Here is a 14252-nt window from a genome sequence, read left to right as displayed (position 1 = left end):
TGTCAGCTGTGTGACTGTGGGTAAGTCACTTAACTTCTCTGTGCCTCAGTTACCCCATCTGTAGAATGGGGATTAAGACTGTGAGCCCCACGTGGGACAACCTGATTCCCCTGTGTCTACCCCAGTGCTTAGAACAGTGCTCTGCACATAGTAAGCGCTTAACAAATACCAACATTATTATGGAACAACCTGATTACCTTGTAACTACCCAGTGCTTAGAACAGTGCTTGGCACATAGTACATGCTTAACAAATACCATTATTATTATTATTTTCTAAGGGGATCCTTCCTTACTTAAAAGCATTGTCAATCAGCACAGGATTTCCTGATGAAAAGCATGAATGCTCATAACGGGCAGGGAACCTATCTGCTAATTCTCTTGTACTGTACCCTTCCAAGTGCTTAGTACAGAGTGCTCTGCACATAGTAACTGCTCAACAAATATCATCAACTGATAGATTTCAATATGATGCAAGACACATTCAAAGCATAGTGTTTCAATACTTCCAAAGGTGCCCTTAAAAGCAAAGGAAAATATGACCTAAAGAGCACTGGATTCTCCCCAAGGAAAATTGATGCACACTTAAAACATGAAGCTTGCTGTGGGTTGTTTTTTTTTAATTTCAACATAACTTGTAATTGCTATTACAAACGAATTGCTATGTTTCCAAAATTTGACTTTCCCTAGATATTTTTTACCTCTAACTTTCCCATTTCAGTCAACACCACCACCAATCTCCTTGTTCCAGAATCCCACAACCTTGGGGTCACTTTGAACCCTCTGCTATCACTGAATTCTTACATTCAGTCTACTGTCAAATCCCACCAGCTCTTCCTCCACAACATCTCCCAGATCCTCCCCTTATTTTCCACCCTAAGTGCTACCACCCTGGTAAAAGCTCCCTTCTTGCCAAGGTTAGACCATTCATTCCATTGGCCTCCTAACTGGTTTCTCAGTCTCTGGCCTCTCTTCCACCAATCCATTGTACATGCTTTTGCATGGACCATCTTCCTGAAGCATCACTTGCCATGTATCTCTCCTCAAAACCTTTCCTTGCCACCATATGTCTCTTCACAGAAAGCAAAAACTCACAATTGGTTTAAGTTTCTCCACCATCTTGCCCTGCCATTAATATAATAATAATAGTGGTATTTGTTAAGTTCTCACTATGTGCCAGACATTGAACCAAGTGTTGGGGTGGTTACAAGCATATCAGATTGGACACAGTCCATATTCCACATGGGGCTCAAAGTCTTAATCCCCATTTTACAGATGAGGGAATTGAGGCACAGAGAAGTTAAATGACATCCAAGGTTACAAAGCAGACAAGAGGTGCAGCCAAGATTAGAACCCAAGTCCTTCTGATTCCCAGGGCCCTGCTCATTCTACTACGCCATGCTCCTTCTCCACATTATCTGCTCTCTTCACATTATTCCCCAACCCACTCTCTTCATTCCTCAACTGTATATCTCTCTAGACTCTCCTGCCTCCATTCCTTCATTCACACTACTTCCCAGGCTTAAAACTCCCTCTCTTCCCATATCTGACTAAGGCTCTTCCCACATTCATTCCCCTCTGGAATCCCACCCTCTTCAGCAAACTTTCCCTAACTTCCCAGCAACTTGAGCCATAGCATCCCTTCAGCCATTTCACTCAATCAATGGAATTTATTGAGCACTTAGTGTGTGCAGGGAAATGTACTAAGCACTTGGGAGAATTCAGTATAACAGAACTGGCAGACACTTCCCTGTCCACACTGGGCTTACAGTCCAGAGTTGGGGAGAGGGTTAGGGAGGGTAGAGAGGTAGGGGCAGGTTATGAGGGGTGTGGTGGAATTGAGAGGTAGATAAGCATTAGGATCCACTATCTCTAAGGTGATGGGAGGTTTGTTGTGGGGGAAGGGGTACTGTTTATTAACTTATTTATATCCTCCTTAGCATTCATGTATAATTGCTTGTTCAGTTGAGTCATTTTGACCATTCCAGTGGTAAATATTTTGGTGTTTGTTTTCCCCATTAGATTGTAAGCTCTTTCATTATTAATCCTGGCATGACTACTGCTCTAAATTGGTTCCTCTATAGACTTTGCTTTTGGCGAAGGAATGATGTATGTCACACTATATACAACATTTAGTTCTGCAAAAACATATGCTTTCATTATGCATTTTGGCTAGAAGGTTGTTATGGAATTGGGGAACAATTCTTCCTCCTACTCTCCAAATAGAGAATCCAGCCTTTGCAGTCGGCCATGATAGCCAAGACAAGCACCAATTTAGCAAAAGAGTAGTTGCTTGCGTGCGCTAAATTAAATGGCCCAATTAGATCCTTTTCCTCCACCCTCAGGGTTCATAAACCTACACGTAAGAGTGGCGCAAGATCACTTTAATTGCATCTTGTGTAAACTTGGCAAAAGAGACGGCTCCATCACAGCCTGATGGGAACAAGCTCTCTTCCTTTTCCAAGAAGCCTGGTCTAGAATGTAGAAAAGAAGAAGGAATGATGTCTAATCAAAAACGTTTGTTCCAGTCAGCAGAGTAAGTGATGGGAATGAGAATGTACATCACACAAAGAAGTCCTTGATTTCATAAGCGTCCCTCAGCCCACGAGTTGCCACCACCTGCCGGAGACAGGAAGTAACTTGAATTCCCACAGGGCCAATCATTCCCTGTTGGTGGTTAATGTTCTTTATCATCTGTTGAGCATCAAAAACTGTCCTCAGCATAGTAAAGCATACTGAATTAGTCATTCCTCTACTCAGGAGATTTACAGTCTATAAAGTAGACATCCTGAAAGCCAGTCAGTTGAAAGCTTCAATCAATTTTAGAAATTCAGGAGAGGTATCACTCAGTGGTATTTACTAGACACCTACTCTATGCAGAGTACTGTACTGAGTGCTTGAGAGAGTATACTATAATAGACAATAATATTAGGAGCTATGATCCATGCCCTCATGGAGCTTAAAACCTAGCAGGGGAGATAGACACTACATTACAGATTGAGGGAACATTTAAGTATAAAAATGTTAGGGGAATAACTCCAAGGTACAGACTCAGATGGGAAACAGAAATTCACTGATAGTCCAAAATCTTATTTCAGCTAATAGGCCAATAGTTCCAGACTCAATTGTAAAAAAAAAAAAAAAAATCCCTCAAGCTGCTAATAAGTAGCAACCCAACTAATTTATGTTTCACTCTGCTCCTAGGCCCTGTCCTCACCAGTAGTGCTGCTAACTAGCAGCAAAATTGCTGAAATGCAGAATGGAGAGGTAAGGATCACCCAACCCTGAATTGAAGATAGTGGTCTGGAGACCTAAGGGAGAAGATGGAAAAACACTTGCGTGATAGTTGTGTTTTTATTAAAGAGAAACGACAGGCTCCAGATGCCAGACTTCTATTTACTAGGAGAACAGCTGGATTTTGTTGTTGGTTTTGTTGAAGACAATTCAAACAACTAGTCTTGTAAATCAGGCCCTTGATGGAGGGAGTAGGTTGTAAAAGATTCATATGCAGTTGGAAAACTAGGAAATTAATCACCTGCTTGCAGCAAGAGAGACTAGATAAGATATCTCACAGCTACATCCTTATGGCTAGCTGGATAGCTTGTGAATTCCATAGACTTGCAGTTGAGATCAGCAGCAGAGTCAAGTAGAGGGAAGATAGTACATAAATAGTGTGGAGGACCAACTGAGAAAGGATTGAAGAACCACTATGCACCAATGCAAAGCATTGGTGAAAACAAAATAAAGCAGGCCAAATTGATTCCATTTTACCTTTTCAGGCCAAAGAGTGGCTGAATAACAATAACGATGATAATGATTAAGATGATAATAATGCTGTGTGTTAAGTGCTTACTATATGCTAAACACTGCAGTGGGAGAGATGCAGTATTGGCAGATCAGACACAGTCCCTCTCCACCTTAGAGTTCACAGTCTAAGTGGAAGGAAGAATGAGGGTATTACCCCATTTTTGCAGATAAGGAAAAATGAGGCATAGAAAAGTTGTGACCCTCCCAAAGTCACAAAGAGCTCACTGTGGGTAGGGATTTTCTCTCTTTATTGCTGTACTGTACTTTTCCAAGTGCTCAATACAGTGCTCTGCACACAGTAAGCACTCAATAAATGCAATTGAATGAAAGTGGTGGACAGATTTAGAACCTAGGTCTTCTGGTTCCCTGGCCTGGTGCTCTTTCTGCTAGGCTACACTGCTTCTCTGAAATATTTCCTTCAAGAGTATGTGATGAGGAAAGTTTTGAGATAAGGATTGATTAATTCACATTGTGGTATAGTAGAGTGTGGCCCTGGGAGTCAGAAGGTCATGGGTTATAATCCTGGAGCCACTGGTTGCCTGTTGTGTGACTTTGGCAAGTCACTTCTTCTCTGGGCTTCAATTTCCTCATTTATAAAATGAGCATTGAGACTGTGAGCCCCAGGTGGGTCAGGGATTGTGTCCAACCAGATTTGATTGTATCCACCCTAGTGCTCAGTATAGTGCCTGGCACATAGCGAGCACTTAACAAACAACACAATTATTATTATCAGAGAGTGAATGATTGATAATGATTAAAAAAGAAAGAACAGTCAATTTCATTTAGTATTAGTACCCACAAAGCCATATTTTCTACATATTTACACTAGCAAAGGGAATTTTCAGGAACCATATTTGCCACTAGAGGGAGCATCTATTATTTAGGAATACAACAGAAACTTGATAATTACAGAAAAGAGATAAAATTTTACTTTAAACTTCATTCCTAAATACATAAAGATGTACACTTTCATAAATTATCATAGATCTTCAAGAGGCCAGACTTAAATTCACTGTTCACTGTTTTTGGGTTGGGATTTTTTGCCAATCATTAGAAAAGGTAAAAACCTGGCAACACACATTTTTTTTTTTATTTGAGCCTTTGTAATCTCTCCTTACACAAAACATTACAGGAGATTCATTTTGATAAATAAACGAAATATGTCAGCATTTAAAGGGAGGAGGAAATGCAGTGGAATGTGAATCATTTCAACAGGAGAAAAAGAGAGATAATTTATCTGCATATAAAAATAACTCTCCCTTCTCTCCTTTTTCTTCCCTGTCCTACCTGACTATCCATAGCCTGCATGAGACATTCCCTAAGCAACGTCAATGCTGGCATGAACACAAATGAAAACAGGATGACCTAAGCAACTGTCAAAGTCCCAGGGTGGTTTCAAGTGCGGTAAGGGATAGTACAGAGGCAGAGGGGTGTTGTGGCTAGAAAACAGACCTGGGAGTCAGATCCTGGTTTGACTCCTGACTTCACCACTTGCCTGCTGTGTGATTTTGGACAAGTCACTTAACTTCTCTGTACTTCAGTTAAAATTGTGATTTTAGATTGTGAGCTTAATAATAATCATAATGATGTGTGGTATTTAATCACTTACTGTGTGCCAGGTACTGTTCGGGTAGATACAAAGTAAGCAGGTTGGGCACAGACCCTGTCCCACATGGGACTCACACTCTTAATCCCCATTTTACAAATGAGGCACAGAGAAAGGAAGGCCACACAACAAACATTTGACAGTGCCAGGATTAGAACCCACGTCCTCTGACTCACAGGCCTATGCTCTTTACACTAGGCCATGATGCTTCTCTTATGTGGGAAAGGGACTGTGTCCAACCTGATTAGCTTATATCTACCTTGGTGCTCAGTATGGTGCCTGGCATATAGTAACTGCTTAACAAATTACCATGAATAGCAAATTTGGACGGTTTCAGTCTTTTCTGAAACGAAGGGAGAGGCCATCCACCTTAACCCACTCCTCTTTGAGCACTGGTATATGTCCATACAAGCCAGCGCAAAAGAATAAAAGTTCAATAAGACTTGGCTTTATTTCAGTAATACCCCAGAATCTTCAGCAAGTACAGTCCTGTGCCTTCAATAAGATAATTATAATTATATTTCAAGCTAGCAAAAAAAAACCTCATTCCTTGACACAAGTATTAATTCATGAACCTTAGGGTGTTTTTTTCTGACTGACATGTCATAAGAACTTTGGGAGAGGTCTAAAGGCCCATAAAAGAAAACAAATATGTGTCTCATCCACATGTAACAACATTTGAAAGATAATGTTGCTCAAAATGAAATATTAAATTTTTCAAGTGCATAAACCATGTTGTGGGCAGGGAATGCATCTGTTTGTTGATATATTGTACTCTCCAAGCACCTAGTACAGTGCTTTACACACAATAAGCACTCAATAAATACCATTGAATGAATAAATGAATGAACAGTATTCTGCCTTTAAAACCAATTCTCCCCTACTAAAGAAATCAAATGGTTAATAATCCCTACTTTGCACTTTAAAAGTGGAGAATTGAAGCAATTACCTAGGTAATTTAGGACTCATAGCCACTCTACTGAGGGATTTCTTTTTGGCCTCAGTTATCCAATTGGCTGTGTCCAGTGATTAAATTCCCCAATTCACTTAAGGCAGAGAAGCATTCATCTCATGATCTCAAACTACCTTTAAAAAAAATGCTCAGTCAACCCATACCATAGCTGAAGACTTGAGGCGCAGTGGAGGAACAACCTGTTATTGGATCTGATGCAGGGCCTGATTTTTCCAGCAGGGGCTTTAAGAATTGGATGGGGTCCCATATTGAAAGAGGGGAGAGAAGGCAGAGAAAAGGGGGAAAAGGATTGTTGCTGATGCAAACATCCCTTCTCCATTGTGTGTTTCCTTACTCTGCATCTAAGTTCTCTAGAACTTTTCACCCTCAAAGCAGCCTGAGTGGATAGCCTTACATTGAAAAAAAATAATAAATTTCAGAATGATGCTTGCAGAATTTTAGTGTACTACGGGAAGCAGTGTGTCCTTGAGGAAGGCTGACAGGCCTGAGAGTCAGAGGATCTGGATTCTAATCTGTTTCACCATTTGCCTGCTGTGTGTCAGTGGACGAGTCGTGTTACTATTCTGTGCCTGTTTCCTCATCTGTGAAGTGGGGATTCAATAACCGCTATCCCTCTGATTCAGCCATGCGGGACAGGGACTGTGGCCAGCCTGATTATCTTGTATGTACTACCCACTTGGTATAGTGGGTGGCATATAGTATTTAAATATTCTCGAAACTGTAAACTCAAAATGGGCAGGGAACAATTCTGCTAATTCTGTTGTATTGTACTCTCCCGAATGCTTAATACAGTGCTCTGTACATAATAAACACTCTATAAATACCACTGATTGATCATTATTACTAAACCAGCTAAATCCAGGAGACGGGCTTCTAGAATGGCTACCCTTGAAGCAGGTTCAGCTGCCCTGTGACCCCCAAGTAGCTTGGGCCCCAGGGCACCTAAAGCAGCTGCGCCAGCATTCATTTATTCATTCATTCGATTGTATTTATTGATTGTTTACTGTGTGCAGAGGACTCTACTAAGCACCTGGGACATCAATGGTTCTACAACTGCCCTGAGGCCTGGCATATGCTTTTTCAAAAAAAGAAGAAACTAGCTATGAAGTCTGGGACTTCAAAATCAGACTTATGGTCATGGTCATGAGTGATCACCTGGGCATTTGTCTTCTGTCAACTGAGCTCCACAGGTGTTCAATTTCATCACTATGTGATGGTTACGACAATGACACAACAATATCACAAACTCCGTGCAGTCTATATTAGGCACTGTAGTCCATTTAAGGGGCCATGAGTTTTGCTTTTAGTGGGTCACCCTAATTTGGGAAAACTTTCCTTTGGTATTGCAAAGCTATAAAAATGTGAATTTTATCTATTAAAAGGAACAAAGCTGACTTGTAGTCAACTGCTTGAAAGCAGGATCAGCAAAGCTTGGAATGGTGGAAAATAAACCTAGTCAAGGAACTGAAAATTAATGTTTCTCTTAAAGATGTGATACCAAGGTTTTGGGGGTTTTTTGTTTGTTTGTTTTGTTTTTTTCCACCCAGAAGGGAGATCTGTCTTCATGTAGTCATTGGGATGACAAGCTAAAATGAGTAAAATCTGGTGCTTATCGTCCCCAAGTGCCATGCTTTGCTCCCCTAATGACAAACATTCACAGTTAGAGACTGCTTTATACCAAGGATAGAAACGCCTTATACTATCAGTACAAAAAATCAAAACCATAACTAAAAGGGAAAAGCTATAGTGAATATTCGAAATATAACCTAAATAGGCAAGTTGAACAGCTTTCCCATGATCTGTCGGAATAGCTGGGTCCGAATTCACCCCAAATTCCCTTTTTGCTTTTCTAACCCTCCACACCCTGTTTCTTTCCTTGTGATTTCCAACACCAATCTATTTTTACTTTTTGTTTTTTATTCAACAGCGGAAGTGAAGCCCTAACCAAAAATCTGTGGCTTTCCCCACCCCACATCAAGTTATTTCATTCATTCATCAAATCGTATTTATTGAGCATTTACTCTGTGCAGAGCACTGTACTAAGTGCTTGGAATGTACAGAGACAACCCCTGCCCAATAACGGGCTCATAGTCTAATTGGGGATAGCAATTAGTCTAATTGGGGATAGCAATGGTATTTGTTAAGTGCTTACTATGTGCCACGCTGTTCTAGCTGCTCTAAGCCTGGGGCAGATTCATGATAATTCATTCAATAGTATTTATTGAGCGCTTACTATGTGCAGAGCACTGTACTAAGCGCTTGGGATGAACAAATCGGCAACAGATAGAGACAGTCCCTGCCGTTTGACGGGTTTACAGTCTAATCGGGCTGTCCCATGATGGGCCTCACAGTCTTAATCCCTAGAGGTGTGAGAATAATTCTCCCTCAGACCCTTGACCCTTTTTTGCAATCGGTTCCATTCATTTTAAGGTAGACCAGGAAGGAGTGGAATTTTAAGGGGTAATTAGCAGGTTTCTTGGGTTCACCCCAACCTGTTTTGGGGGCTTCCTAAGTTGGGGAAGGGGGAACAATGGGGACCACACTGACATCTGACATCCCAAGGCCGGTCGGGGCAACTCCTCGCCCTCGCCCAAGGGCCACGTGGCCTTTGCAGTTGTCAGGGCTGTAACACTCTTGCACTGCCACTGATTGGTGCTCCAGGGCCCTCCAACCTCCAGGAGCCAATCAGCGGGGCCGCAGTCGCCTCCCGCTTCACGCCTCCCTCTTCACTGCCGCTGGATACGATCCATTGAGTGCTTACTGTGTGCAGAACACTGTACAGTGCGCTTGGAAAACACAGCTCAGTAACAGAGAGAGACAATCCCTGCCCACAAGGGCTTCACAGTCTAGAATATTAATAATACTAATAGCATTTGTTAAGCGCTTATTATTCATTTATTCAGTCTTATTTACTGAGCGCTTACTATGTGCAGAGCACTGGACTAAGCCCTTGGAATGTACAATTCGGCAACAGATAGAGACCATCCCTGCCCAATGACGGGCTCACAGTCTAAACGGGGAAGACAGACAGCAAAGCAAAACAGAACAAAATAAAACAAGACAACATCATCAAGATGAATAGAATCAAGGAGATATACATCTCATTAACAAAATAAATAAGGTAATAAATAAGCACTGTTCTAAGTGCTGGGGCACTGTTCTAAGCAATGGGAGGGGGGAGATGGACATCAAACCAAGTAAAGAGGCATCAATAGCATCAATAGAAATATAAGAAGAATTAGATATATGTATGTGTGTATATATATATATATATATATAATTCTTATATATAAACACATCAGAACAAGTAAACAGGCATTAATGCAAATAAATATAATTATAGATATGTATATATATGCAGAAGTGCTGTGGGGCGGGATGGGGGAGAGATAGGGCAAAGGGGGCGAGTCGGGGCGATGGGGAGGGGGAATTGAGGAAAAGGGCCCGAGCAATTTGGGACGCACACCCAAGGCCCCGAGCCCGTGGCCCGCCGGTGACTACCAGCTTCCAAAAGAACGGTCGAGCAAAGCGATCGCTCAGCTCCCTTCCTTCCCTTCTAGCGGCCTCTGCTGTCACCAGCCCTTCACTCTTTTCAAAGCAAAAAACGGTATCGACAGGGGAATAGGGGGTTGGGTAGGGCAGACTGCCACCCTACCTCAGCCCCTCCTCTCCACGCCAGAGTACCTTTCCCACTAGCTGGGAGGGGCGGGGCCTTGGTGGAGGGGGTCAGCTACGCAGGTCTACCAAGAAATAAAGGAAAGGATTGGAAAAAAAATACTAGCTAAGAAACTCGAGCAAGCAGAAAACTCTGAGCACAGACGGAGGAACAAAAGAAAAATCGATAAATCGACCAGAAAGTGGATAGGATAACTAGAACCAACAACAACAAAAACAACAACAAAATAAATCAGAAAGATTAGACAAAAGATGAAAAAAGCGCTAAGAAGGGAAACATTTATGACAAAGACAGAGCAGTCAGAATAGAAAAAAAAAGTGAACTATGATAAGACAGACAGATGAGTGAACAAAACTAGGACAAATCCTCTTTCCATAGAAATCACACCTGATCCTCGGGTGAGAACTAACTAGAGAAGAAGTGCAGGCAGAGAAGTAGCAAGTAATAACTGCCAAAAGTCTAGCGTCACGTTTAAGCCCCTCCCAACTGCTCTTTAGGAGGCATAGGTGGCTGAGGGGCAGAAAGACAAACGGATGGGTGTTGAAGAGAAAGTTCAGGGGGACTAGGACTGGCCGAAGAAGGATACAGATAGAAACTCTAATGAATGTGAAGCTAAAAGCAAGAAAGTAGCCTAATAAGAATTGGAGGAAAAAGAGGAAAGAAACTACAGGTGAGCAAGTGAGAAATAAAGGGAAAAACAAACAAAAGGGAAAAGCACTCTAAAAAGAAAGGTATCAGTTCTCAAGAAAAGGAGGTAACAAAGTACGTGGAAACAAACAACAACAACAAAAAAACAAAACAAACACAGATGAAAGAAATGATCACAATAAGAAGCAAAGCAAGTATCAGGAATGATGATTAAGGGAAAAAAATTGGTAGAATATGAAATTCTTAACCCCCCTTCAATCACCAATCAGTAGTATTTACCGAGGGTTTACAGTGTGCAGAGCACAGTACTAATCCCTAGGGTATAGTTCCTCCAAATAAATAAAAAAGTTTTATAGATATACCAAGAATACTCATCAACTTAATATCAGGTTAATTTTGTTGTTGTTGCTGCTTTGAATTTCAACAAATAGTCCTCGAGAGAAGTGTCTAAATAAGCTTACCAGCAAGTTGCTTCAAATGAAAGTGGCTCAGTTAACAAAAAGTTGGAAAATTTCTGATCTATAGAAATCATTTGAGACCACAGAAATCACTTGAGATCCCAATATGACTGATATCTACTCTAGTATCATCTCACAGATGGTTTTGCCTTCAATGTTTTAGTCATGACAAAACTAGCCCCCCCCCAAAAAAAAATTTCTTTCACTTCTTTTGTTAACATGTTGACTTGTCTTAGGAGTCCCAAGCAAAACTGCACTTTCTGATTAAAAAAAAAGAGCCAAATAGAACTGAACAACTCATCTCTGAAGAATTCAAATGAGCTTTTTTTTATAAATAAAATGTTTGTGGTGTCTGCTGACCAGTAGACATTTACATTATGGACAAATTAGCTAGAGCTCAACCAGAATGCAAAGTTGGAATTTTGATGTGGCCAGAATTCTATTATATAAATTATGGGCTAGCGGGACTTCTAATATGTATCCAGGCACTAAGCTGGGTTTGTATACACATCCTGCCTAAACTCTCACAAGTTTCTTCTCCAGCTGAAGGAAAGGGCATTGCAAGCACCTACAGTTACTTCCTCAGAATGGCAGTTGCCATCAAGAGCTTGGGGACAAATTGCAAGAAGCAAAGTTGAGTCTTCAATGGATAGACTTTTCTAGATTCTATCAAATTAAGCTACAAACGGCAACCTCCAACATGAATGTGCACAACCCTTCTGCAGATAACTTGAGTAACCAGTTAGCAATTCTTTAAGCAAGAGATGTTTACCCATCCATACACAGAGTGGTTTTTCTCTTCCTCTATACAGCCTAGACGTGTCCTTTTTGCAAACCATTGCTCAGCAAAAATGTAATTTAAAAGATATTCATTTTATACATTTCAACCCCAGCTACTTCGATAGTTTTTAACCATAGGCAGCGTGCATGTCACCTGCTCCTGGGGCTTAAGGAGACCGTCCAGGGCAACCTCTCACTTTTCCTCTGGTCTTTTCTAGTCTCACATTTTGGAGTCATTAACAATTTAGCTGATATGGCTGCTTGAGGCTAAATAAGCAGGTGTGCTCATCTGATAAGAAGATCCAAACACGCTGGGCTGTACCTATCCTAACACAGAATATCAGTGTTTCATCAATACTTCACTTCTCTGGGGTTACCCTTGAGAACCAAGTCTCACAGGAGCAGTTACTCTCCTTCCTATAGATGAGAGAAACTCTGCTTTTAACAATGACAGTTAAAATACATCTTTGCAGCCTTGTTAAAAAAAAAAAAAGCCTTCCCAAGGTTACTGTCTACCACCCACTTACATTTGGCAACAGTTATTTAGTCATTTCTGCAATGTCCTAAGGGGTGGGGATCAGGAGAGGTTGAGGGCTCGGTCTATTCCAAGGAACTCCTTATAAAGCAATGCCACCAGCATTATAAGAAATCAAGTGGCTCAAAGGTACACTACAAACCACAGTTCAGTTGGGATGTCTCCACAGAGAAACTCACAAACACCTCACTTCATGTGCTGGGTCTGAACAGGGAAAGTTCCCTAAATGAACAAGCCAGCACTCAGATGTGGGTCACAAGTTTATGAATAAGTACTCGGTGTGAACAGAAATACACTCAGTGAGAAGTCTGGGAAGGATTCAGAAGGTTTTTTTTTTTTTTGCTCCAGAGTAAAAGCTATCAGCATGTTTATCTGTAGACCCGTAGCATTTTGCAGTTTTGAGTCAAGAAAAATATCTCTCCTTTAAAAGTTTCAAAAAAGCAATTCGTTTTCACCATGAAGGAAATCGGGCTGACTTTTCTGAGGCCATGTCTCAAGTGCCTAAATCATGACAGACGGTCACTTTCCGTGTGCCTGATTTTTAACAGCTCACCTCTACCGTTCAAGTTGCTTTCCACCGAAGAGCCAAATTAAGGAAAGGAGCTCTTCACTGCTGTGACCTTGGGGCATTTGTCCAGACCGTCCTCTTTGCATAGTGACTCGCTTGATTGTTGATAACTCCCTCTCCACCCCCTCACCGTCCCCCATTCCTCCCCCCACCACACACATACATCTCCCTTTCATTTCTCCAGGTCAACGCTGCTACCTTAGGACCAGGCTTAGGACAAGGTTGGCCCGTGTAATTTCCCTCTGCCTCGCAATTCTGTGACAAACCTTCCATCGCCCAGGACGGCAAAGCAAATCCCCTCCGTGGGAAACGTTTTCACTGACTAGGTGTTTTGGAGAGGTGGGATGGGAGACGGGGGAGGAAGGATCTGCCAACAACCACTCCTCCCTGCCTGGACAGACGAGAACACATTTCCAAGTCCAGTTGGAGCAAATTCCAGGCCAACTCCTCACCAGGTCGACCCACCTTCAGAAACTTTGTCCGTCCCCTATAGGGCTCAGGCCTCGCACGTGCACTGGGGGCGATCGGTCCCCTCCGGACGGACCCTATGGGATCCAGCTGGGAATCGGGGGGATCCTGTCACCCCAGGAGATGATCGCCCCCATCCCCACCCCCTCCTGCCGGCCTTCTCTCCTCGGATCCCCCCTTGTCCCTCTTTTTTCATTCATTCATTCAATAGTATTTATTGAGCGCTTACTGTGTGCAGAGTAGTGGACTAAGCGCTTGGAATATACAATTGGGCAACAGATAGAGACGATCCCTGACCAATAACGGGTTCACAGTCCCCTCCATCTCCCCGGACCTCGGGGTCCCACCGGGGGAGCTGAGCAGATGTGTCTTCTTTCCAGGGAGAGGAGAGACAGGGGGAGAGAGGGGGAAAAGGCTGGACCAAAGAGCCGGCTGCAGGAGGGCCAAGTGGTGGGCTGTAGGGGGGGTGGGGGTGGGGGCCATGCTAGGAGGGAGGGAGGAGAGACTCACCGGAGATCTCTGCCTGGGGCACTCCGCTCAGGCTGAAGCCCTTGGCCCCATAAACCTGCCGGACCTCGGTGCAGCTCCTGGTTTTGGTGTCTCCCCGGGCGCAGGAGGCGGCGACGTACAGGAGCCAAAATCCCCGCAAGAAATCCATCTCTTTCTGCTCTCCGCGACTTCCCGGACCACCACCACCACCACCTCCACCTCCTTCTCTTCAATCCCTCGGCTTCC

At 42.6% G+C, this 14252-nt stretch overlaps 1 protein-coding gene across 1 annotated transcript in view; it reads right to left on the bottom strand.

Annotated features, from left to right (window-relative positions):
- Positions 1-14252, bottom strand: part of GPC1 (glypican 1) — a 446939-nt gene extending 432687 nt beyond the window's left edge. The window contains exon 1 of the mRNA XM_029066910.1: positions 14028-14252. Coding sequence (XP_028922743.1) covers positions 14028-14175 — 148 coding nt within the window. The 5' untranslated portion in view covers positions 14176-14252. The remainder of the gene's footprint in view (positions 1-14027) is intronic.

The sequence above is a fragment of the Ornithorhynchus anatinus genome, chromosome 1 (assembly GCF_004115215.2).
Source record: "Ornithorhynchus anatinus isolate Pmale09 chromosome 1, mOrnAna1.pri.v4, whole genome shotgun sequence".
Taxonomy (NCBI): Eukaryota; Metazoa; Chordata; class Mammalia; order Monotremata; family Ornithorhynchidae; genus Ornithorhynchus; species Ornithorhynchus anatinus.
Note: the sequence above shows the minus strand (reverse complement) of the source record. Positions and strands in the feature narration are given on the sequence as shown.